Raw genomic sequence first — 26,911 nt, forward strand, 5'->3', positions numbered from 1 at the left:
GAGACCCTATCACAAGGGTCTCGTCGCAAGCCTAATGGTCGCGATGGTCTTGATCTTCCTGGCCGCTTGCTGTAGCTATGGGTGGTCACCCACAGCTATGCGAGCGGCCAGGAGGCCGTTCTAAAAAAGAAAAAGACCGGCCCTGATTCAGAGCGAGCGCTCTATCAGAGCGACCGGCTCTGAATCAGGCCCAGTGTTCCTGGTGGGAATCATGGCAGATACCACCACTCTCGGGACCATTATTTAATAGCATCTGCAGCAATAACCCACATAGGAGGCCGAAGGAGCTGATGAGTTCTCCTAGTGTACCACCATTTACTAAGTTCTTTCTGCAATACCCTCAGAAAATAAGTCCTTACTAACTGGAGCCTGAAATCTAGGTGGTATCCAAGTACCAGTGGGAGCATAAAGAGTAATGTGACAGGCAGCTTGTTATAGGTAAAGACCTCATGAAGCGGTTCTAGGAAACTTATTATCTCTCCATGGCTACTGCCCTAAGATGAATCATCCTGTGCTAAGCAGGAGCAAAGGTAAGTTACATTGTTTAGAAGAAGAGTTTAATGTCTGTTCTGTAATTCTGTTGAGCAACTGAAAGTGGTTGCGGACAGCATGACTATTTACATACCTGTGGATGTAAGACACAGTGCGCCCGGCAGTTCTGTATCACAGTCTTCAGTTCTCCAATAGCCATTAGTGTCAATGTACACACAGTTCCCATCTGATTGTGGCGAATCTGTATCTTGCCATGCAACAAACCGAGACCAGGAGCCATCTTCCCACTCAAAATCATATCCACGCTGTTTATATACATTATACAGAGTTCAATGTGGTAATATGAAAGAACCAGGAAGTGTAAATTGAATGTAACAGTTCATAAACAAAATTGCCACAAGTCTGACACTGACTTAAGGTATGAATAATAAAATGTGAAACTTTCCGAACACTAAATTAAAGGAACAACAAATGATTTTATAGTAGAGAAACTGCTGGAGTGAAAACAAGGGTCATTTGGTGGTGATAAACTGGGTGTACTTTGCACCAAAGAAGCATATATTCAAATGTATGCACTCTTGTACGCGTCTTAAGATGCAACCTGCTCTACATATGCACCTGGTTTGCTACTAGTCGTCATCATGGATGCTCCCACGCACCAACCCTTTACTACTGCAGGTGCTACATATACGCCACCAAGTGGAGTATTTTCACTTATGTCCAACTCTGTGTCCACACGCCACTAATACAAGCATCCATTCATCTAAGTGAGAGACAGTGTCTGCAAGTGTAAAAAAGTGCCGCCCATTGATTTTACACACCGGCCGTTGCACACCGCCATCACTAGTATCTGCATTTCCCAGCCCAATGCTAGGTGCAAAAGATCTGTCAGAAACTGGATTCCCGTCAGCACAACTTAGAGTCACATGGCGCTTTTCATTCACACCCATGCCACTCTCATGACACTACCACAAGACAGGTCGGTTACATGTGATCGCTTTGCCACCACCCGCTTCCCGCCTGAAACTCACTATTTCATGGCAAAGTTGCACCCAACTCAGAATAGGACGGGCATAAGCAAAAATGCGTAAAGTCACTTCTGCAAATGCGCTGTATGCAAAAACTTGACGTTTGCATCCGCGAAGACAGATCCATGTAACTCAGAATTAGCCCCAATGTGTGAATGACCAATAACAGCTTCAGATTTTCAGTCAAAAGTGTTGATGTGATGGAACTGCATAGGACTCCTTCATTGCCCCTACTTGCATGCACACATTGCTGCAACATGCACAGTACAGAAGCATACAAGATGTACTAGACAACTGGATGTACATTCAACTCTCCAGCAGCCCATATGGGTTTGTTTTTTTCCCATTTCATTCCCTCTGAATTACGAAGATTCCCATTGGAAGACGTCATAGAAGTAGGTTTATGGAAAATATAGTGGTAATTTTGTGAAGTCCTTTATTTAAATTAATATATTTTTTAAATATGTATTTTATTTACTAATGCATTATATATTAGTATACTGTGGGAGAGTAATCCCCTGCCATTATACTGTAAACACTCCAGAGTGCCGATTGTTTTAGCCATTACCTTGGTACCCACAGTGCAAGGTTGATGGATGAACCTCAGTACTTCTCAGCATGGGACTGAAGCCTCCCTGGGGTAAGGAGGATACATTCCAAATAAAGGCAATAGCCTCACAGTGACCAAGCCGGTACTGGTTCTTATTATGAAAAGGGAACCCACACTGTGATAGACCTGAATGATGGCATAAAATATGTATTTTTGTACTGTGCATGTGCATATATAAATCTTATATTTCCATTTGTAACGTATGTAACCAGCTTTCCTGTGTCATACAGAGAGTTAAGGAGATAAAGTTAACACACATAGGGCCTGATTCAGAGCCGCTTGTAAGCGGCCGCTCGTTCGCTCTGAGCGATGTTCGCACAACTGCGCATGCGTATGGGTCGTAATGCGCATGCGCCAACCAGTCATTGCGGTCGGAAATCGAGTGCTCGCAAAATAGCGAGTGCTTTTCTAATTTGAGTGACAGGATGAGGCATTTGTGGGTGGTAACAGGGGAAGGTGCTTGAAAACGGGGAGTGGCGATCCGAACGCAGGCGTGCCAAACGGTCAAAACGGGCGTTTTAAGGGTGTGCATAATTAACAAAGCAGCGTCATCGACCACGTCACTTGGTTGTTTCTTAGCCTGAACTGTTCACATGATTGCGGTAGGAAAATCCAACCACAAGCACTGCGAGCAGTTCAGATGCCTTTCGATGTGCTCGATTAATCAAATAAATAGCGGAGATGACGTATGATGCGAGCGGCCAGGGGGCGTCTTTACAAAATAGCGAGCGCATGTTTCGTTCGCTGGCTCAGACATAGAGGCGTCAACAGACCGCAAAGAGCGAGCGCTCAATTTAAATAGCCAGACCCTTTTTCTGAACGAGTGAGCGCAAATAGCGTCCGGCTCTGAATCAGGCCCATAGGCCCATATTCAATTTGAGGCAAAAAGTCCAGGCTTTTCGCCTGCTGGACTTTTCACCTCCTTCGCCTGTTTTCCAGGCGGAAAAGTATCGCGCGTCTGCCCGAAATTCCCCGTATTCAATTTAAAAGGATGCGAAAATGGGACCCGGCGAAACTTGGTTTGGCGAAAAAAAAGGGAAATTTCGGGAAATCATCCTTGGACCCCCCTAAAGATGTCCAGACATGGGGGATCACTATGGGTACCCCCGTTTTTGCATGCAGAAGGGAAGTCAGGTTTTTAAATAGCTGCGGCAGGTGCATAAATGTGGCTTTGAAGAAGGCGATGCAGAAGAGCATTTAGCAATTTAAAAAAAAAAAAAAACTATGTCCATCAAATTTGGGGTACATGAAAATGGGTGCAAGCATATTTTAAGTCCCTAAAATGATTTTTAAAAATTCTTCAAAAATGCACCTGCCGCTACTACCCGCAATGAAGAAAATACCTGCTGCATACTTCAGAAACCCTCCCACCTTTTTTTTTTTAACCCAAAATGCAATTTATTTTAAAACTTTTTTTTTACACAGATTGTTTTTAGGGGGCATTCCCAAGGGTGCAGGCTATTTTTTTTAAGCCTGCACCCCTAAGCCCCAATTCGGCACTGATTTTCGCCAGCTAAAGGCTGGCGAAAAATTATCCCCGTTTCTTTACATTGACTTTTCGCACCGGCGAAAAGTCAATGTAACTGAATACGGGGATAAGTGAAATAGGTGAAAATGACGTCATCGACTTTGCGCCTCAAATTGAATACTGCCCATAGATGCCCAGAGTGAAGGTTTCCTCATCACTTCTGCTGTTTGTTTGAGTAATTAATTACATCTTGATCCCTCCCAATAATATGTTATACATTATTAGTCTGGCTGCTGCAGTCGATGAACATTAATTATTTGATATTTGCATTCAATCTGAGGCAAGAAAGAAGATTTCGGTTTGATTTGTTTTAAAGGTGAAGACAATGGATGCTTACATTTGTTTGAACTTAGGGCCTGATTCAGAGCCGGACGCTCTGACAAGAGCGCTCGCTCTGAATCAGGGCACTCCTACCTAAAATTGGAGTGGCCTCCTGGCTGCTCGCATAGCTGTGGGTGACTACCCACAGCTTATGCGAGCGGCCAAAAAGATGGTCGCGATGGTCAAGACCATCGCGACCATTGGGCTTGCGACGAGACCCTGCGGTAGGGTCTCGCTGCCGCAAGCCCAGGAGTGCTTTTGGCTCTATCAGAGCCAAAAGCACTCCCACTGAAATCACTAGTGGCCCATGGGAACGCCTCCGTCTGGGCAGCAACGCCCCCGGCACGCCCACCAAAGGGGGCGTGCTGTCACTCACCATCGACAGCACGCCCCCTTTGGTGCGAGACCCATAGCGACGGCTCAGCCGTCGCTATGCGGGTCTTGCGCATGCGCACGACGGAGCTCCCTCCGTCGTGCGCATGCGAACTAGGGCACCATCGACTCGCTTGCGAGCGCTCAGCGCTCGCGAGCGGGTCTGATTCAGGCCCTTAATACTTATATTTTGCATTTGTGTCAGTATTTCACATATTAAATGTGACTTTTGGATTTATTAATAACACTCTCCTAAGTAAACTATACTTCATTATATTAGTATACTCCGAGGAAGCACACATCTCAGACAAAACTGCTTGCAGAGCCCACAAAATTAATCTTTCAGAAAATGAAATATTCTTTATGTTGGTCATGCCATTATTTAAGATCATTTCACACTATGATGGCAGATTCAAAAAATGATTCCCCCATCACAGGCTGCGCCTTTAGTAACAGCAGACAATTTTATCTTACAAATGCGCAGTTCCAAATATCTAGGGTCAAAGACTGAACATATTGATTCATGATCTCATTACGGGGTCTAGTTACTAAGCAGCATTAGGAGACAGAGTGAAAAGTGATAAGGTGCCAGTCAATCAGCTCCCAACTGTCATTTTTCAAACACAGCCTGTGAGATGGCAGTTAGAAGCTGATTGGCTGGCACCTTATCACTTTCCACTCTGTCTCCTAACACTGCTTAGTAAATAGACCCTACGGCATTTGTGGATCTGTATCACTGAAGGTGCTAACAGGCTGTATGTGTGACTATCGTATGAGATCTATGAAACTCACCTAAAGGCTTTGATACAAGCAGGAAATGTATATGCCTCAAAGGACAATAAAGGGCTTGATTCAGAGCCATCACAATTGCAGGCTGAATCACGCCAAGAAGACGGTAGCAGCACGCCTGCGTTTGAGTTTCCACCCCCCATGGCCCCCCACAAATTGCTCTCTGCCTGTTCATAATTTTGCAAATAAATCTTCACTGCGAGCGACATTCATAATAAAACTTGACGCATGCGCAGAGCAACATCGGTTTAGCGTCCATCTATGAATCAGACCCAAATGACATTGATTCTCCCTCTGTATCTGGTGCTTCTGTCCCTTTGCAGAAGTATTTCTGTTTGACGCTGCTAAACTGATATGCATGGATTGGACTCACTGACCACATTGTAAATATGACTTGAACTCTACTATATAAGCTAATGTGATTTCAGCCAATAAACCTCCTGCATTTTAAAAGAGTAAAGATCCAAGAATTATTTGTTTTAACCAGAGAATAGCGTGAAGGGTAAAAACTGTGATTTTTGCTAATACAGTCACTATACACATGAAGCTGCCAAGTAGAAGCAACCTGACAACAGACTGATGTGATGAGCTTTTCCTCCACCGCTTCCTATTTCATTTATCTAATGGCTCTATGGCAATTCACTAGTACAGGAGTGTGGAATTATAAGGGTAAAGCGATTGTGCAGGAGGATGCCATTAGTTGGAATAGACAATCACACTTGAATACTGGGCCTGATTCAGACCCGGACGCTATTTGCGGACGCTCATTCTTAAAAAGGGGCCTGATATTTAAATTGAGCGCTCGCTCTTTGTGGTGTGTTGACGCCTCTATGTCTGAGCGAGCGTCCGAAAAATGCGCTCGCTATTTTGTAAAGACGCCCCTTTGCCGTTCGCATCACACGTCATCTCCGTTATTTATTACATTAATCGGGAACATCGAAAGGCATCTGAACTGCTCGCAGTGCTTGTGGTACGATTTACTTCCCGCTATCACTGCGAGCAGTGCAGGCTACAAGGCAACCAAGTGACGTGGTCGATGACGCTCCTTTACTATTTAGACACTCCCATTAAACGCCGTTTTGACCATTAGGCACGCCTGCGTTCGGATCTCCACTCCCCCGTTTTCAAGCACCTTCCCTGTTACCACCCACAAACAGTACGTTCTGTCAATCAAATTAGCAGCCCCTCGTTGTTTTACGAGCGCACGATTTCCGACCACAATGACTGGTTTGTGCATGCGCAGTTGTGCGAACATCGTTCAGAGCGAACGAGCGGCCGCTTACGAGCAGCTCTGAATCAGGCCCACTGAGCACACAAAACTAGCATAAAGTTTTCATGGGGGGACCAGTGACAAACTGTATGGATTTGGCTATTAAATAACTGTACAATTTAGTTACAGACGTCTAAGTGCTGATTCAACTTACCCAGGGGCGTCGGAATGAATTTATGTCAGGGGGGCAACATTAATCATTCTGCCGCCCTCCTCTCCCTATCTTACCTGTTGCTGCTGCTGGGCACAGGGACTGGAGCGGTGGCCGGTGAACAGTCAGGGGCTGTGCTTTATAGCAATAGGCCTGGCAGCCCCTGCACAGCATGGATGAGGAGGAGGTGTAACGTCTTAACCTAAAGACCGCACATTACACCTCCTCCGTGCGGTGCAGGGGTCATGCAGCCTATTGTTATTAAGCACAGCGCCTGGCTGTCTGCGGCCATAACGCCTTTCAAATGTTTTTTGGGGGGCGAGTCGTCCCCTTGCCCCCCCGGGCTGACGCCCATGCATTTACTTTAAAGTTCCATAGTATCCTTGTACGATGCGTTTCTGCCAGTAAGCAAAAATAAGCAATGTTTTCTCTACCATAATTTGGCAACACATTGTGTGAGGCTACTTCAGCACATACAGATGTGTCCTCATTTGTCTTTGTTGCAGTCCCGCCAAACAGCCCCTCTTGACGCGCCTGGTTCTGTGAGACTCTGCTAGAACTGAGCGTCCTTTTACGGAAAATGCGTCTGTCGTAATGCAATGCGACTTAGAACACTAGGAGACTGTGCTGATTAATTTGATATGCGACAATTATATATCTGTGTGTGACTGAGTCTCTCAATCAGTATGTAAGTGCTAAGATGCAGCGGCCGCAGCTTTTTTCCACGCCAAGTTCTATACAGACTCAGTTGCACACAGATATACAAATGTCACATTAATCAGCACAGTCTCCTGGTGCGTCCTAGTCACATTGCAAAAAAGATGCCCAACGCTAGCAGAGTTGCACGAGACCTGGCAGCTCACTCACGCTAAGCTCATCACGCTGCATGGCATATTCAGGCTACATAAGCAAGGACACATCTGTAATTAAATTGGTCCCTACACGTAAGAATGTCAGCATTTATTGTATGATATGTTTTCATATTTCTGTTTATGAAGACGAAGGGACCTTAAATCCCTAGGTTATAAGACAGTGGTACATACAGCTGCATGGATAGTGGAGGGTTACCTGGTTTCTATAACTAGCCAATGGTGAGTTATAGGGTGGGCTTATGAGTGGAGGTACAGTGTACTTAAGTCAGCTTCAACAGGAAATCTGCCTCTTTTCAGATTTTCCACCTTCCTTCCTCCCTCCCTCCCTAATTTTGGCAATTTTTGATGTCGCTTTTTTCTCTTTCTTTGGCTTTGGGCTTGAAAGAACCGCTGCCGGGGATTCAGTGATCTGATTACCGTATATACTCGAGTATAAGCCGAGTTTTTCAGCACATTTTTTGTGCTGAAAAAGCACCCCCTCGGCTTATACTCGAGTCATGCCCACATGGTACGCTGCTGAGTAGCGTACCATGCGGGCCGTGGTGCAGACTGTGTCACTGTGACACAGCCTGCACCGCGTGTGTAGCGCTGACCGGACGGAGTTCGGTCAGCACTACACACTGCTAAACACACAGCCGCTGGAGCCGGCAGCTATGTGTTTGGTGTAATCAGCAGCCACTGAGAGTCTGTCAGACTCTCAGCGGCTACTGCTGCTCCCACTGCGGGAGCCATCTTCCGGCTCCCGCAGTGGTTAATGGGAGAGACGTCGTCATGACAACGTCTCTCCCATTATGCAAAGCGGCGGGGGAGCCTGTAGCAGCGTCGGGACAGGTAAGTGTTTTTTTTTTTTACATTTCTTTCTACTGGGGGGGGTACTACCAGGGGGGGATATCGCTACTGGGGGCACTACCAGAGGGGGGGGATTAATAATGGGGGAACTACCAGGGGGGGGGATGTTGCTACTGGGGGCACTACCAGGGATGGGGGGAATACTGGGGGCACTACCAGGGGGGATGTTGCTACTGGGGGCACTACCAGGGGGGGTTAATACTGGGGGCACTACCAGGGGGGGATATTGCTACTGGGGGCACTACCAGGGGGGGGATTAATATTGGGGGCACTACCAGGGGGGATGTTGCTACTGGGGGCACTACCAGGGGGGGGATTAATACTGGGGGCACTACCAGGGGGGGATATTGCTACTGGGGGCACTACCAGGGGGGGTATTACTACTGGGGGCACTACCAGGGGGGGATATTACTACTGGGGGCACTACCAGGGGGGGATTATTACTGGGGGCACTACCAGGGGGGGATTACTACTGGGGACAGTACCAGAGGGGGGATTACTACCAGTAGCTGCTGCATTTCCCACCCTAGGCTTATACTCGAGTCAATAAGTTTTCCCATTTTTTTGTGGTAAAATTAGGTACCTCGGCTTATATTCGGGTCGACTTATACTCGAGTATATACGGTAATAGGTCACTCCCCTTTGAAATATCTTTTGGCTGATTATCCCTACTGGGGTCAGCAGCTTTGGTTGGCTAACTGGGCTTTGAAGATATGGGGGAGTCTCATGTGACCTATGGGCTTGCTGAATAGGTAATTGGCCCTGCAAGATTTCCTAGTCGTCCGATTTACTAGTCACTGACCTCTGGTTTCTTTTAGTCACCACCTTAGTTAACTTATTGATTGATTTATTGATTGGCAGACCATCTGTCTCCGTGTCATTATTCTTAGTATAAGTTATGTTTAGAAGTGTTTATATATGCATAAGTAGTTATACTAGTGTCAATTGCCAATATAGCGTTTAATACCTAAGCAGCGTACACACTTCGCGATATTAGTGAGCGATTGAATGATTACGACATCGTAATAGTTCAATCACTCATTAATCATGCACAAATCGTGCATTATAATGTCGGAAACGACCAGCGATGCGCGCTCCCGCTGGTCGTTTCCGACATCTATCATCGCCTCAACATGCCAGTCAATCTGCCGATAACGACAGATTGGCCATGTTCAGGGATGAGGGAGGGTGCCTGCACTGAATAACTGATCGTTCAGTGTAGGCACTACAGGGGATCAGGAACTACTGTACGATTACGATGTCCTAATCATACTGTCTTTCCTAATCGCTAAGTGTGTACGCTGTTTTAAATATGTCCATGCTATTTTATATATAAAGTAAATCATATGTTCATTTGTGGTCGGTATATTAACTAAGGAGTCAGTTATCCAAGCTGCTGATCATAGGTGGCTTTGACAATTAGTTTTAAAACGGCAATAGGAATATATGCTAAATCAGACTTGTTTAGCATCTATTCCTGTTGTCGTTTTAAAACTTTTGGTCAAATCCACCGATGACAACCTGCTCCTTAGTAAATCCCTAGAACATTCAAGCAATGAGAACATATACTTACATTATCTCTATAGTATCCAATCCAATGAGAAAAACCCATCCGGTGAACAATGATAGTTACAAAGCCTTGGTGATATAGGTCACTAATGCTAACTAAATTATCCCCGTATTGCTGGCAAGTCTTGGAGGCATCATACCAGCTCATATTGCCGGATATTATTCTGTATGTTTTGTCTCCATATTCCATGATGTCTGATACCGGGAACATATCAGACACATCAACAGCATTAGCCGAAATGTCTAAAATGAAAAAAAAAAAAGAATAATTAAAAAGTGACATGGCTAACATTAGCTTAAATATTTGTAATATTTATGTCTTGCCTGCTATACATCGTGCAGACATAATATAGGGCTTGATACAGAGCTGGACGCAATGGAGATTACGGAAGCAGATTGAGCGTTTGTTTGCAATCGTGCTTGCGTATAAGCCGCACTGTGTGTGTGCTGCGATCGCATTACAACTAAGGACGCACACAGGGATCCATCGCAAAGTGAGTGACAGGTTGTCAGCGTTTGGGGGTGGTGACGGGGAGTGGTCTGTTAAACGCAGGCGTGTCTGTCCTTTTGAACGCTGTTTCATGGCGTGCATAAAACTCCCCCGGCAATCTCCTACACAGCTCTACATGTTAGGAGAGCTCCCAAGGCTGTGGCAGGTCAGACCTGCCGCAAATGAAAGATGGCTGCTTGATGTGCATCGTTGTTACTGATATTTCCGCAAGTAAGCGACGTCGTACGCATTTAAGAAGGCAGCAGTGGGCATCCTTATGATGGGTAAGCTTTGCAACCATTAGCATAGTTTCGCAGCTGTTATCTCGTTAGCGTCCATCTCAGAATTGGCTCATAGTGTGTAACTGCTCCGAATATGTAAATCCCCTATAGACGCACCCATATTCTGGCTCACCCACTTTCCAATATGCAAGACAATTTGTGTGTGTACACAAAAAAGAGTCTATGGACTGATATGTATTGGGTCAAATTAAACAACATTCCTGGCTCAAAATGTCGTACCGCTCCAGTAATATTCTTACAACTTTCGCAACCATGCAATTACCACTATGCTGTATTTTTGGTTTATTGTATTGAATCTACAAATCCCAGCATGACTTGCCAGACCAGAATTGCCATTATAAATAACAGATAGCCATTAGATATAAAGTGGCTCATGCTGATTTGCATCTAGCTGGCAAGTGTGAAATGCATCTCAGTGGAAGTGGCTAAAGAAGAGTAAGAATATGTGGTGCGCACGTGCAATAGAATAAGGTGCAAGTTTTGCCCAATAAAGGGTGTGTAATGCATTTACGGCAACTGTAAACGATCCGCAAAATGCTACTTTCAATAGTTACTTATGAAGTATATCACCTTGTTCTTTCTCACAGATAAATCCATAGTCTTCGTCAGTACAGTTTTTAAGATACCGTATACCAGTGGGATGAATATCATGATCCGCGGCTATCAAAGGGCATAGGTGATCATGTTTACTTGTATCTGATGCATTGATATTAGTCTAGAGAAAACAGAACATATCATTTATGTTTTACCTATATTGTGAAATAGCAGGGAATGTTTTTTTATCAAATGTACTCAGAGAAGTGCCTCTCATGATGAAAGCAGAGGTAGCAGTTTTTCAGGGTCTGCAAAAAAGAATATTTGTACTGAATTGTAAAATCAATTCCTCTTGAGTCCATCTGGGGGACACTGCTGACTGCGGGTTTAGAGGGGAGGCTGAAGAGTAGGCATTAAGGCCCTCATTCAGAGCCGTACGCTCTGAGCAGAGCGCACGCTCTGAATGAGGGCCGGGCTCCATTTTCATGGAGCGTCCTCCTGGACGCTCGTATAGCTGTGGGTCACCACCCACAGGCTATACGAGCGTGCATTTGCGAGCCGGAGCCTGCGGTTGAGGTTTTCAACCGCAAGCTCCGGAGTGATTTTGGCTCTATCAGAGCCAAAATCACTCCCACTGACATCACTAGTGATGTCAGTGGGCCGGCTTCTGACGGGAGGCGTTCCCGTGGGAACGCCCCCGTCAGGGAGGCACGCCCCCGGCACGCCCACCAAAGGGGGCATGCTGTCAATCAACATTGACAGCACGCCCCCTTTGATCGGACACAACGAGCGAAGGACTTTCCTTCGCTCGTCGCGTCTGGCACATGCGCACGACGGAGCTCCCTCCGTCGTGCGCATGCTCAGTCCATAACATCGACCCACTTGCGAGCGGACAGCCGCTCCCGAGTGGGTCTGAATCAGGCCCTAAGTTGTTAAAACTATTGGAGCTGAAACGCCACCCCCCTTTAATCCCTCCCACCTGCACCTGAAAAGCCAGATATTTATCTGACAAAGCCTAAGCATGCAACAGGTACAAAACAACACAACAAACAACCAGGGAGGGAACTTAGGGGGTCATTCAGACCCGCTCGCGAGCGCAGGACGCTCGCAAGCGGGTCGATGTTGCCCCACTGCGCATGCGCACGACGGAGGGAGCTCCGTCGTGCGCATGCGCGAGACCCGGATAGCGACGGGCTTTCCGTCGCTCCGGGCAGGGCCAGATTAACAATGGGGCGGATGGAGCTACAGCTCCAGGCCTCCACATAAAAATAGGCCCATTGTCATGACAACATGATGTTGACTAGCCATCTGCTCTCCACACGGTCAGCCACAAATCATAAGTAGTAAAATTGTATATCTATTTACCTCACAAAAATATGAGATATGGTAAGAACTTACCCTTGTTATCTCTATTTCTACGAAATCCATAGGGTTCCACAGGATACCTTGGGGTATAGGTGTGACGTCAGTCGCAGGGCACCAAAGAGTTAAGCTTTCAGCCTCCCAGGATGCACTAGGTCCCCCTCCTATACCCCGCCCCCAGGCCAAGGCACCTCAGTTAGTTACCAAGCCATAGGCCGGAGGAGGAGAAGGAAGAGAGAGAACAAAGATCTGGACACATACAAGAATCACATTCTCACCAGAGGGAGACGGAAAACCGGTGACCAGAGCAAAGCCCATCTGCAGCACAGGTGCGACAGGGCGGGAGTCCTGTGGAACCCTATGGACTTCGTAGAAATAGAGATAACAAGGGTAAGTTCTTACCATATCTCATATTTTCTACTTCAGGGTCCATAGGGTATCCACAGGATACCTTGGGGATGTCCCAAAGCAGTATCCTTTAAGGGTGGGGACGCTCCTGTGCAGAAAGGAGAATCCGCCGCCCGAAGGAAGCATCCTGAGAGGCGAAGGTGTCAAACCTGTAATACCTCACGAAGGTATGGACAGAAGACCACGTAGCAGCCTTGCAGATCTGAACTGCCGAGGCACCACGTCAAGCTGCCCACGAAGGACCCACAGACCTAGTGGAATGAGCCTTCAGAGAAGGAGGGACCGGTAGGCCTTCATGAAGATAAGCTTCAGAAATAGCCATACGGATCCAGGCTGCCAAAGTTTGCTTTGAAGCAGGCCAACCCTTTTTACAGAAGCCATAGAGGACAACAAAGCGTCCGACTTCCTAAACAAAGAAGTGCGGTCCACATAAGTCCTTAAGGCCCGCACAACATCCAAAGAGGCCTCACCCACGGAAAGACCCGGTGAGTTAAAGGCCGGAACAACTATTTCCTCGTTAACCTGAAACTGGGAAACAACTTTGGGGAGAAACTCGGGCCGAGTGCGGAGCACTGCCCTGTTCCCATGAAAAAAAAAAAAAACCAAGAAAGGGGGTCTACAAGAAAGAGCCCCTAACTCAGAAACACGTCTGGCTGAAGCAACGGCCAGAAGGAAAACAGTCTTAGCTGTTAGCCATTTAATATCCACTGAGCCCAGTGGTTCAAACGGCGGTCCTTGGAGAGTCCTCAGGACCACAGCCAAATCCCAAGGCGCCACAGGTGGAACAAAGGGCGGCTGAATACGGAGAACACCTTGCATAAAGGTGCGCACATCCGGGATTGTAGCAATCCTACGGTGAAACCAGACAGATAGGGCCGAAACCTGTACCTTCAAAGAAGCAAGGCGAAGCCCATGATCTAGTCCCGCTTGCAGGAAGGCGAGAATCCGAGACAGACGAAACTCCCGCGGTGCATAACCTCTCGGTCGACACCACTGGAAGAACGTATGCCACACGCGATGGTATATCCTCGCGGAAGACGGTTTCCGAGCTCGTAACATGGTACACAGCATAGAGCTGGCAAACCCCCAGGACCTCAGCATGGCCGTCTCAACAGCCACGCCGCCAAAGACAGCCGAGTCAGGTCCGGGTGAAGACAAGGACCCTGAGACAGAAGGTCCGGTCGTAGCGGCAACCGCAGAGGACTGTCCACGGACAGACCCTGAAGGTCTGAGAACCAGTGCCGTCTGGGCCACGCGGGAGCTATCAACAGGAGCGTCCCTCCTTCCTGTTTGAATTTCCGGATTACCCGTGGAAGAAGGGAGACCGGAGGGAACAGGTATGCGAACCTGAACGTCCACCGGACGGACAGAGCATCCACCAGAGACGCCCCTTCGTCTCTTGTGCGAGACCCGTACACCGGCAACTTGTTGTTGTGCCGGGACGCCATGAGGTCGATTTCTGGAAGACCCCACCTGTCCACCAGTAGTTGAAAAACGTCCGGGTGCAGGGACCATTCCCCTGGATGAACGTCCTGGCGACGTAGAAAGTCCGCCTCCCAATTTAGCACTCCCGGGATGAAGACCGCTGATATGGCCGGAAGATTGCGCTCCGCCCAAACCAGGATCCGAGAGACCTCTACGAGAGCCGCCCGACTGCGAGTTCCTCCTTGCCTGTTTATGTAGGCCACGGTGGTAGCATTGTCCGACTGGACCTGCACCGGGTGACCCTGGAGAAACCGCTGTGCCTGCAGGAGAGCATTGAAGACCGCACGGAGTTCCAAGATATTTATTGGAAGCTCCGCTTCTGTCGGTGTCCACCTGCCCTGGAACAAGTGTGGACCCGAAACTGCTCCCCAGCCTCGAAGACTGGCGTCCGTTGTCAACAGGACCCAATTTGGAACCCAGAACGGACGTCCCTTGTTGAGGTGGGTTATCTTTAACCACCACGCAAGGGACAGGCGAACCTCCGGGGTGAGCACAATCGTCTGGAACTTCAGAGACTGCGGCAGCCCGTTCCACTTGGACAGGATCAGGTGCTGCAGAGGTCTAGAGTGAAACTGGGCGTATTCCACCATGTCGAACACCGACACCATGGAGCCCAGTAACCTCATCGCCGAGTGTAAGGACACCCGGCGGCTGTGCAGACAACTGCGCACCCTTGACTGTAAAGCAGAGATCTTGTCCTCCGTCACGAAGATCCTTTGCTGTCCCGAGTCCAATAAGGCTCCAAGATGCAGAATCCTCCGAGACGGGATTAGAGTGGACTTCTGCCAGTTAATTAGCCAGCCGTGCCGTTGCAGCAGTGCAATGGTCAGGTCCAAGTGGTGTAACAGGAGCTCTGGAGATCCTGCCACCAATAACAGGTCGTCCAAGTACGGCAACATGCGGACTCCTTGCAGCCGCAGAGAAGCCGCCATGACCGCCATAGCGTCCTGTATGTCCAATGACACCATGTAGTCCCCAGGTTCCAGCGCCAGAATGATGGACCGTAGGGTCTCCATCCGAAACTTCGGGACCCGCAAAGACTTGTTGAGTGCTTTGAGGTTGAGAATCGGACGATATGACCCATTGGGTTTCTGTACCAAAAATAGATTTGAATAGAAACCCTGGCCCCTCTGGGAGAATGGAACAGGCACTATAACTCCAGCCTGGAGCATAGTGTGCAATACCTTCCGCAGCTCCGTAGCCTTGTTCCGGTCTGATGGTAGACCCGTGGTGAAGAATCGAGCCGGGGGTCTGTGCCGGAAGGAGAGGGCGTACCCGTGAGAGACCACCTCCAGAACCCAAGTGTCTGTCGTAGTGAACGACCAACACCGGGAGAACTGCAGCAGGCGGCCTCCCACCCTGGGATCCCCCAAGGGGAGACCCGGACCGTCAGGCCGCAGGCTTGTCATCTGGCTTGGGGGCCGGACGTCTGGTACTCCATGCCTGTTTCCGGGGCTTGCCCGATTTCTTAGGGCCAGCCTGTCGAGGAAACGACTGTGGTTTGGGCCTGCCCTGGGCCCTAGATGACCGAAAGGACGATGGTCCAGAACCAGAAGGAGCAGCGGCCGACGGGAGACAAGCAGATTTGGCTGCCGCCAGCGTGGCCACAATCTTATCCAGATCCGGACCGAAGAGAACTTCTCCGGTAAACGGCAACGCTTCCAGACCTTTCTTGGATCTGCGTCCGCCTTCCAGGATCGCAGCCACAAGGTGCGACGAGCAGCTACCGCTGCTGAAGAAATTCTAGACACCAGAGTACTAATGTCTAGAGCCGCCTCGTTGATGTAGGTGGCCGAATCACGGAGATTGCCAATCAACTCCGCTTGTTCGGCCGGACAGTCGGATTCAAAAGAAGCCTCTAATGAATCCGCCCAGCGCTCCATCGCTCTGGCAACCCAGCAAATGGCCATAGCCGGCCGTGCTGCCCCCCCTGCAAGGGAATAAGCGGACTTCAGGCAGATTTCTACCTTGCGGTCCGTAGCATCCTTAAGGGAGGACATGGATGGCATCGGCAATGTGGCACTACGGACAAGACGGGTCACGTGAGAATCCACCTGTGGAGGGGATTCACACTTAGCAAAATAATTATCCGCGAACGGATAAGCCACCGCCAGGCGACTCTGCGGCTGGTATCTTTTGCCAGGTTGTTTCCACGCCTCCTCTAAATGGTCCACCAACTGACCCGAAAGAGGAAAGACTGTGGCATCGCCCTTCACATCTTTGAAAAAGGCATACTTAGATTTAGCCGCTGGGGGAACTTCGTCCTCAATCACCAAGGCTGTGCGGACCGCCCGAATAAGTCCAGGAATATATACTTTGGACTTAGCATCAGCGTCCTTAGTATGGAAAGGTTCCTGATCGTAAGGATCCAGAATCTCCCCATCATCAGACGTCCCTTCGTCATCCTCATAAGGAGCGGACAGAGACGCCACCGGCCTTTTATGAGGCCGCATCACAGACTCCCCTTGCAATACATCCGACAAGTGCTGTAAAGAACTCGTCAGGGAGTTAACCCACGCTGGCTCCTGAGAACCCGGGAGCGGGGAAATAGGGAGACTGTGGGGTACCACCAATTGTCGTGGGAACCCCTGCATGGGTGACGACACCACAGACTGCTGGGACAAACCCATCGGAGTAAACGCGGGCTGCGGAGCTAACTGGCCCACTAAAGCTGTTAACGCCTGAGCGAAACAAGCCCAGGGCGGCTCCTGTACCGGTGCTGTAACCGTAATAGGCCGCGCCATGGACAACACTGCCGGCAAAGGCCCTCCACGCTACCCTCCCCCTCCGCTAACGGTACTTTGCACGTGGTACACTGTAGCCGGAGGGGAAAATCACTTTCAGACATGATGGCACCACGTATGTGACCTCTCTCACCAATTAAGTATTAAATAGGCGAGAGACCACCCTGCAGCACCGCACCGCAAGGGCTTTAGCAGAAAGAACAGGGACAGTAATAAAGCTGACAGTTTAGTGAAGAATAGTTACAGGCAGCGCTAGCACAGTCACATACAATGCAGAGAAATAACAATTCCTGCACTAACAGCGCTGATCACTCAACTACACAGACACAGGGCCTGGTAGGACACAGCGCTGCATACACAGACCTGAGCCACAGCGGAGGAGAGGTATGCGGGGGGACCCAGACCACGATGCTTCCTTCCAGACTTCCAGCAGCGTTCACCATGCGTTGCAGAGAAGATGGCCGCCGAGGAGCAGAGAGAAGCTGGCCTGGGGGAGGAGCGCTGACACAGGACCCGTCAGCACAGTGCAGAGAGGGCTGTGTGCAGCGGGGGAGGCGCCGGCTGTGAGACAGGGAAGGCGCGCTCCCCTGGCATGCATTTAACCCCTGGGACGCCGCAGCGCTACCGCTCTGCTGCGGTCCGCTGTCCCAGGGGGTAGTGGAAGCGCAGGTTGGTCGCCTGGCTCCACGCTGCAGCCAGTCCCCAGGGAGCCCCCTGCCTGGGGACTTAGGACCATGTGATCAGCGGGGACCCACCGCGGGACCCCGCTGCTTACCTCTGTCCCCCTTGAATCCGGCCATGGTCCGGAGCATCTGGGGTCACCGCTAGCTGTGACCCCAGACGCCCACCAGCATCCCCGGATCAGTACCGGCGTTCTGGTACCGGCGGGGTGTAGGGAAGACAGCATGGACGTCAGGACTGACTGTCCATGCTGTTCATCCAGTTGTGCAGCCACAGCTGCATGAAGAATAAGCTTCAGGGGCTCTTCTAGCCCCCACTCCAACAGGTGCACCCGACTCCGGCCGGGCACCAAACTAAACTGAGGTGCCTTGGCCTGGGGGCGGGGTATAGGAGGGGGACCTAGTGCATCCTGGGAGGCTGAAAGCTTAACTCTTTGGTGCCCTGCGACTGACGTCACACCTATACCCCAAGGTATCCTGTGGATACCCTATGGACCCTGAAGTAGAAATTAAGCATTTTTTTCTTTTACAGATTTAGGGAGACATTGGGTAGAGTATAGGGGTGTACACACCCACACAGCACTGGTTATACCTCCTCTGCTTCTCATAATAGGCCCTTGGTCATTTTCAGCTCCAGGCCCATGTGGCCCTCAATCCAGCTCTGGCTCCGGGTCTCGCATCAAATGGGGGCGTGCTGTCGATTGTGATTGACAGTACGCTCCCTTTGGTGGGCGTGCCAGGGGCGTGGCTGCCAGACGGAGGCGTTCCCATGGGAACGCCTACCATCTGAAGCCGGCCCCACTGACATCACTAGTGATGTCAGTGGGAGTGATTTTGGCTCTGATAGAGCCAAAATCACTCCAGGGCTTGCGGCAGCGAGACCCTACCACAGGGTCTCCGTCGCAAGCCCGATGGTCACGATGGTCTTGACCATCGCGACCATCATCATGGACGCTTGCATAAGCTGTGGGTGGTCACCCACAGCTATGCGAGCGTCCAGGAGGACGCTCCATTTTCATGGAGGAGGGCCCTGATTCAGAGCGAGCGCTCTGGTCAGAGCGTTCGGCTCTGAATCAGGCCCTTAATGTCCCCTGAAAGGACTCAGGAGAATTGATTTTACGGTGAATATACATTTTCTTTCTTTCCTCATTCATCTTATCTGGGGGACACTGCCAACTGTGGGACTTCCCAAAGCAAGCCTCAAGAGGAAGGAGGCAAACACCAGATCAGCCGTGAGCAAAACCTTGTGCCATAAACTTAAAAATTTGGCCACAATTATGTGGAACCAACAGGGGCGTATCTAGGGGTCTGAGAGCCCCTGGCAAGCTAAGGGACAGCGCCCCCCCCTCTCTCTTGCATTTTCTCCTACCACACAGTAGGGGGGGGGGGTGTTCAATAATTATATATATATATATATATATATATATTATATATAGACATACACACAACATGCTTACAAACACACACACAACATACATACACACATAACATGCACGCATAACATGCTTGCAAACACACACACACACAGCATACATACATACATGACATAATTCCAAGCATACATACACACATAACATACACACATGACATGCTTACAAACACACACAGCATGCATACACACATAACATACAGACATGACATGCTTACAAACACACACAGCATACATACACACATAAAATACAGACATGACATACTTACAAACACATACACAGCATACATACGCACATGACATACTTACAAGCATACATACACACATAACATATACACAACATACTTACAAACACACACAGCATACATGCACACACATATAACATACACACAACATACTTACAAACACACACACAGCATACATGCACACAGACATAACATACACACAACATACTTACAAACACACACACAACATACATACACATAACATACACACTACATACTTACAAACACACACACAGCATACATACACACACATAACATACACACTACATACTTACAACACACACACAGCATACATGCACACACACATAACATACACACAACATACTTACAAACACACACACAAGAGACTGACCTGTTAACACAAACACACACCCCCCCCCACCCAACCAACACTAACAAGAGACTGTCACTGACCTGTTAATAACACACACACACCACCCCCTACCCTGCCAACACTAACAAGAAGAGACTGACCTGTAACCTCACAGTGCTGTGTAGCGCCGAACAGCTCCTCGATCCCTTACACTGGGAGATGAGTCACTGCACCATGCGGGAGCTGAGGGAGGCAGAGCAGAGCTCACAGCAGGGTTGTGGACAGATCGCCTTCCGTAGATGTACCTACTGAAGGGTACACAGCAGCAAGTGAGGACAGCCGGGTGTGCCGCTGATATACACCGCAGCGGGCACCCGGCAAACAAAACTTGCAGCAGCGGCCGGGTCAGCATTCTGTGCTCAGTGTGGCTGTGGCCACCCGCACCCTACCTACCTATCCTTTCCAGCGGGTGCCCAGCACACCATAACCTATCTGTCCACAGCACTGCGGAGTGCATCTATTGCTATGGTGGCACTGCCAGGTGGCGCCCCCGGGCGGCCGGCGCCCCTGGCAAGTGCCATCCTGGCCAAAGTATAGATACGCCCCTGGGAACCAATAAAATTTGGTGATGGTGAGCACAAAGACCCAAGTAGCCGCTCTGCACATTTAATCAACCAAGGCAACCTGCCACACCACCCAAGTAGAAGGGTCAGGCACCAGAGACTGTCTGACTTCTAAACAGAAGTGGTCCGGTCCACATAAACCTTCAACTCTCAGTCAAAATCCAAGAAACAGAGAGGACTATCAGAATCAGAAAGATGAAAAGCCTGTAATATGATCTCAATTCAGATGAAAACATGAAACCACTTTGGATTAGAAAGATTGTTGAATATGGAGCACCACCCGGTCGGAGTAGAAAATCAGGAGAGGAGAACTAGCAGACAGCACCGCTGACTCCAAGACTCTCCAAACAGTGGCAATGGCTAAGAGATACTTTAACAAAAATAAGCTGGAGACCTTTATGACAACCCAGACTATGAAAAGAAAAGGCGACACGGCAAGCGAAACTGAGAAGCCGAGACTACCCTGTGTTCACACCACCCAATTGTAGTGGTAAATGTCTGCCGTGACGATCTTACGAGCCTGAAGTATAATCTGCATCACAGCTGCAGAAAAACCCTAAGACCTTAAAATCCTGCTCTCAAGTGCCACACCGACAAAGTCAGCTGAGGCAAATGCAGTAATGGGCCTTGACATAGTGGCGGTTTAACCAACAGAGATAGAAGGTCCGTCCTCCACAGCCAGTCTGTAGCGATGAGGAGAGTGTGGGCCTTCTCCCTCTTGATGCAGTGTATCACATGCCGCAGCAGGGAGAGGGCCGCGCCAAAGACTGCAGGGCCACAATCTAGGGTTCTGGAAGAAAAACGCGTCAAGACATGTCGAAGAGAAGCCCCAAAAAGATAATTCTCTGAGCCGGAACCAAGTTGGATTTGGGGAACTTGAGAATCCAACCATGTTCCTGCAAGGTCAACACCATCACCTGATGATGATGGCTAAGTAGGGACCCGGGGGATTCCTTGATCATCAAGTCATCCAGATAAGGGATAAGGGGAATAATTGGGGACATGACCTTGCTGAAGAACCTGGGTGCTGTGGAAAACCCAGAGGGCAAGGCCTGAAATCGGAAGTAGAAGGAGTCAAATAGGAAATTGGTATCTTTGTGCAAACTACTATCTTTGATGTTGATCAATGTGAGGAATTACCCTTCATCCATTGAAGTGATGATGTAGCACAGAGATTCCTGTTTTAGTTTCTGCATCCGTAGATGAGGGTTTAGTCACTTTAGGTTTAGAATGGGATAAAAAGACCAATCCGGTTTCTGCACCAGAAAAATAATGTAGTAAAACCCTAACCCTTCCTGGAAATGGGACCACCACTAGTGAGGCCAGGAGAAAGTGCACTATATGTAGCCATGTGACCTGGACCCATAAAAGAGGGGTGACCAAGAACCGGCACGACAAGGACCAACTGGATCCAAAACATATCCTCATGATCGAATAACGTCTACCCAAAGGTCCAAAAACTGATAGGAACCAGATGTCTCCAACAGGAGTAGATAGGAACCTACCCTCAGAATTCCAGGAAAACACGGCAGCAGTAATTCTTGCTGCCATGGCGAGAGTCTGGATGCCTTGGCCCCGAGACTGCCCTGGTGGGTTGAGGACAGGCCCCACCAGAGAAATGAAGGACCAAAATCTGAGAGGTTTGACATGGGTTGGAATGACTGGGAGATATGGACTCCGGCTGCCTCAGCTGTGATGCGGTCCAGTGACTCCCCACAAACTGAACAACTTGGTATCCCCCTGCTAGGATCGCAGCCAAAGAGGTCTACTAGGCAAAATAAACACAGCGGACATACCTGACAGAAGAGAAGTCACCTCCAATGACACAAGGCGTAAATGGATGTCTGCATCAAATTGTCCACAAGGGCTAGACCAGATGGCTCTGCCCCAGCTTGGATGGCCACCACCAAATAGTCGGCACAGACTTTCATGGGATTGGCAGTCCAGGCCCAAATCAAGACTGAATGAAGGGTAGTCCCTGCAAGGGAAAACAAAGACTTAAGCAAGGCCTTACACTTGCAGTCAGTGGCATCCTTCAAAGTAACGGCACTCATAGTGGGAAGGACCATGGCCTTCGCTAACTGGACAATAGGGGCACCCACCAAAGGGAAAATCACTCAAACAGTCATATCTTTATCAGCAAGAGTGTATTATAACCCTGCAGGAAGCTTAAAATGCAGATCAGGCTTCCCCCAACACATCTGCAAAGTTACCAAAGGAAGGGAAAGTGATCAAGGCAAGGGAAAGATGAAGCTTCTTCTTCTTAAAGAAGTCTGAAGGGGCGACTGAGGCTGGGGTCTCATCGTCCACAATCTGCAAGGTCTGGCGGATGGGCCATAATCAAACTCTCAGGAGGGGTGTAATATGTATTATCGCCGGCGGTTCAAATCCCGACAGTGGCTGCCCGACAAAGGAGGAAATCCCGATCGTCCTAAAGGTAAGTAATCTAATTCTACCCCCTAACCCTCCTTTAGGGTGCCTAACCCTAACCTCCCCCCCTGTGCCTAACCATAACCCCCCCACTAAGTGCCTGAACCTAACCCCCCCTTCCCCGCTGCCTAAACCTAAGTCCCCCGGGGGGGGTGCCTACCCCTAACCTCCCCCCGGGGGTGCCTAACCCTCCCTCCCCCTAGCCTAACCCTAACCTCCCAGGGGGGTGCCTAACCCTAAATCCCCCCCGTGAGCCCTAAACCTAACCCTTCCCCCCCGCGGCTGTCTGCTGCGGCGCCCGGCATCCGCTCGTTCCGGGTGCCAGGCACCGATCTCCCGGCGTCGGTCAGATTTAGACGCCTGTCATTCGTCCCTAGTCAGGATTACAGTGTCTGGAAGCCGGCGGTCGGCATTTAGACCGTCGGCTTCCGGACTACATCCCGTCAGGAGAGCTCTCCTCCATACTGGAGTAACCAACCCAGTCCTGATATAAAATCAAACCATCCTCTTAAGAGGAACCCCCTGGGGCGTAGACTGTGGAGGCAGAGCCGGCAGAGGGACAATAGGATCCCAAACACTTACCTTCGATTGGTTGTGGTTGTCGTGTACTTCACTTGCAAGAGCTGAAAATGGATTGGGCCATGGCATTTGCCTAGGCCAGCAGCAACTCCTCAGCCTGAGAATCCTCAGCCATCTGCTGACAGAGTGCCTCAGTCTCACAAACTGCACAAAGACAAGCCTTCTCCCTGCTACCTTGAAGGAGCTTTGAAAAGCATTTTGAGCAAGTGTAATGCACAATTTGTGCTGCCCCGTGCTTGGGTTTCGGATGTTTATCTCCCTTTCCAGATATAGCGATAACTTTAGGATTGTCTTTTTTAAGAAATAAAACTACAGGGATAGTCCTAAATCTCATGCTAAAGGAAACTAGCCACTTTTCCCAGCACTCCGGTGTGTATCCCCAGAGCTATTTGCATCTGCTGTCTCAGCCCGGAAAGTAAGCAATAGGGTCTCAAAAAACAGGGATGGCCTGCGGTCTGGGGAAGTGCATCCATAAAATGGCGGTTTAAAGTAAAAACGGGAAGTGGAAGCCAGCATAAGGCTGTACTCTCTTCAACCCCCCCCACCCCCACCCACTAGAACCAGAGCTTGAAGGGGGAAGTGGGAGCCAGCATAAGGCTGTGCTCTCTTCAAACCCCCCCACCCACTAGAACCAGAGCTTGAAGGGCAAGCTCCGGTACACTTACTCACTGCCCAGTGTTACTCCCGTAGGTTGTGGCAGCTGTACATACACACCATGACTCCCAGGAAGGGGCATGACTTATAGCAGGTCAGGGTTTGCATTTTGTTCAGTAATTCATGGTCCCAGAGCACCCACAGGAACGGGCTGAGACTGTAAAGACAGATGCCGGCTGCTGGCACTGTCATAATGCCCGCTCCCCAGAAGCTTGGAGATTCAAGCATCCTATCGACACAAAAAGAAAACTAGAAAGAAATAATGGCCCTCATTCAGAGCCGCTCGCTAGCGGCAGTACGCTCGTTCCGAGCGATGTTTGCACAGCTGTGCATGCGTACGGTTTTTAGTACGCATGCGCGAACCAGTCAGTGCGGCCGAAAATCGTTTGTACGCTATATAGCGAGTGCCTGCTATTTTGAGTGACAGAATGAGGCGTATGTGGGTGGTAACAGGGGAAGGTGCTTGAAAACGGGGGAGTGGAATTCGGACGCAGGCGTGCTTAAAGGTCAAAACGGGCGTTTTAAGGGAGCGCATAATTAATACAGCAGCGTCATTGACCACGTCACTTGTTTTTTTTTAACTCAGAACTGCTCGCAAAATAGCGGTTGAAAAAAACCAACCACAAGAATAGCGAGCAGTTCATACGCTGTACGATGTACTCGATTAATCTAATAAATAGCGGACATGACGTATGGTGCGAGCGGCCAGGGGGCGTCTTTATCAAATAAACGAGCGTATGTTTTGCTCGCTAGTTCAGACTTAGAGGTGTGAACAGACTGCAATTTGCGAACGGATCATTTGAATAGCCACCCCTTGTTTTTGAACGAACGACCGCAAATAGCGAACGGCTCTGAATCAGACCCAAAGACTCTTACCCTAAGAATCTTCATACCTTTCCTCAGGCACTAAATAAAAAAACTGGCTTACTGGAGCAGGGCTTAGAGGGGGGTGGAATTTCAGCTCCAACAGTTTTAAATATTTAGTGTCTACTACTCAGTCTCCCCTCTAAACCCACAGTCGGCAGTGTCCCCCATATAGGACGAAGGAGTAATTCATTTATAAAATGCTTATTCTCTTGCTGCAAATGTCTAAAGGTGCGTACACACTGGGCGATAAAGTGGACGACTGAACGATAACGATATCGTTATCGTTCAGTCGTCCACTTTATCGGCCATTTTTAACCCCAAAAAGATGAACGATAACGACGACGCGCGTTCCCGCGGGTCGTTCGTCATTATCGTTCATCGGGCTGACATGCAGGCCAACCAGACGATCTCGTCAGGTTGCTGCATGTCAGGGAATGGGGGAGAGAGCCCGGCGCTGAACCATATTGTTAATGATATCGTTCAGCGGCTGTGCTCAATGTCATGAACGACATTGAGCACAGCCTGCCGGGGACAACACTACACGATATCGCTCAGGGAGCATATCGTGTAGTGTGTACCCACCATAAGGGTCTGATTTCGTGTTGCACGCAAAACGGACACGTGTGCGATTTTTCGCACTGCAGATGCATCCAAAGCGAACATACGCATCTCCTCGGATCTCCAAGCTGTTCAGAGTCGCATGCAATTGACCTGATTCTCCATTTGCAGCTAAATGGGTGAATTTGGGTGTCAATGGGTCGTTCGTATTTAGGATAAGTGTTTTGTGAGCATGGAGAAGGGATTGTGGGCTTTTCAGAGGTGAGTGCACATAGATATCTGGATGATTTCAGATGAAAAATAAAAAACTATAAAAGCGCTGTCAGCACTAAACAGTTATTAAAGTAATAAATAAATAAATAAATGACACATACAATATCACAATTCCATAAGGCTGATGGAAAACAGAAGTAGCAAGGAAAAAAGTGAGAAATCCTCCCCTTGCTAAACATGTAGCAAAATGTCAAGGTGACACATTAAAAATAGTCACGATCCAAGCAGTTGAATATGTTGGACCTACAATGGGAAGCATATTGGATTTTTTTGTTATAAAACATTCATGCCACAGGGACTTAGGGCTTCATTCAGAGGCGGCCATACGGTCTACGACCGCACGGCCGCCTCGATGTTTGTCCAGTGCGCATGCGCACGAGGGAGCCGGCTCCTTCGTGCGCATGCGTGAGACCCGCTACGACCGACATTCGGTCGTAGCGGGTCTCTTTCCAAAGGGGGCGAGCTGTCGATGTTGATTGACAGCTCGCTCCGTTTGGAAGGCGGGCCAGGGGGGTGGCAGCCCAAACTGAACGCCTGCCGTTTGGGGGAGGCCCCACTGTAGTGATGTCAGTGGAGAGCTTCCGGCACTGACAGAGCCAGAAGCTCTCCGGTGCTTACGACAAGTGAGACCCTACCCTAGGGTCTCGTCGCAAGCCCCGATGGTCGCGATGGTCTATGACCATCGCGACCATCAACCTAGCAGTCGTTAGAGCAGGGGGTGTAAACCCACAGCCTAATGACTGAAACAGAGGCGGCCGGTCAGGATGCAAGCGGCCGCCCAGTTTCTGAGCGACCGCTTGCATCCTCCGACCGCCTCTGAATGAGGGCCTTAGGGCCTGATTCAGACCCGCTTGCGAGCGCTCGCAAGCGGATCGATGTTGGGGCAGTGTGCATGCGCACGACGGACCCGGCTCCGTCGTGCGCATGCGTGAGACCCGGATAGCGACGGGCAAGCCGTTGCTATGGGTCTCGCTACAAAGGGGGCGTGCTGTTGATGGTGAGTGACAGCACGCCCTCTTTGGTGGGCGTGGCTGGCCAGATGGAG

General features: G+C 49.4%; 1 protein-coding gene across 1 annotated transcript in view; it reads right to left on the bottom strand.

The window, feature by feature from the left end:
- PLA2R1 (phospholipase A2 receptor 1) overlaps nt 1–26,911 on the bottom strand; it is a 188,917-nt gene that overhangs the window by 26,539 nt on the left and 135,467 nt on the right. The window contains exons 23-25 of the mRNA XM_088474763.1: nt 11,214–11,358; nt 9,856–10,094; nt 626–797 (exon numbers count right to left, since the gene is read on the bottom strand). Of these exons, the coding sequence (XP_088330889.1) occupies nt 626–797; nt 9,856–10,094; nt 11,214–11,358 (556 nt within the window). The remainder of the gene's footprint in view (nt 1–625; nt 798–9,855; nt 10,095–11,213; nt 11,359–26,911) is intronic.

This window comes from Taudactylus pleione, unplaced genomic scaffold (genome assembly GCF_031769625.1).
Source record: "Taudactylus pleione unplaced genomic scaffold, aTauple2 ptg000156l, whole genome shotgun sequence".
Taxonomy (NCBI): Eukaryota; Metazoa; Chordata; class Amphibia; order Anura; family Myobatrachidae; genus Taudactylus; species Taudactylus pleione.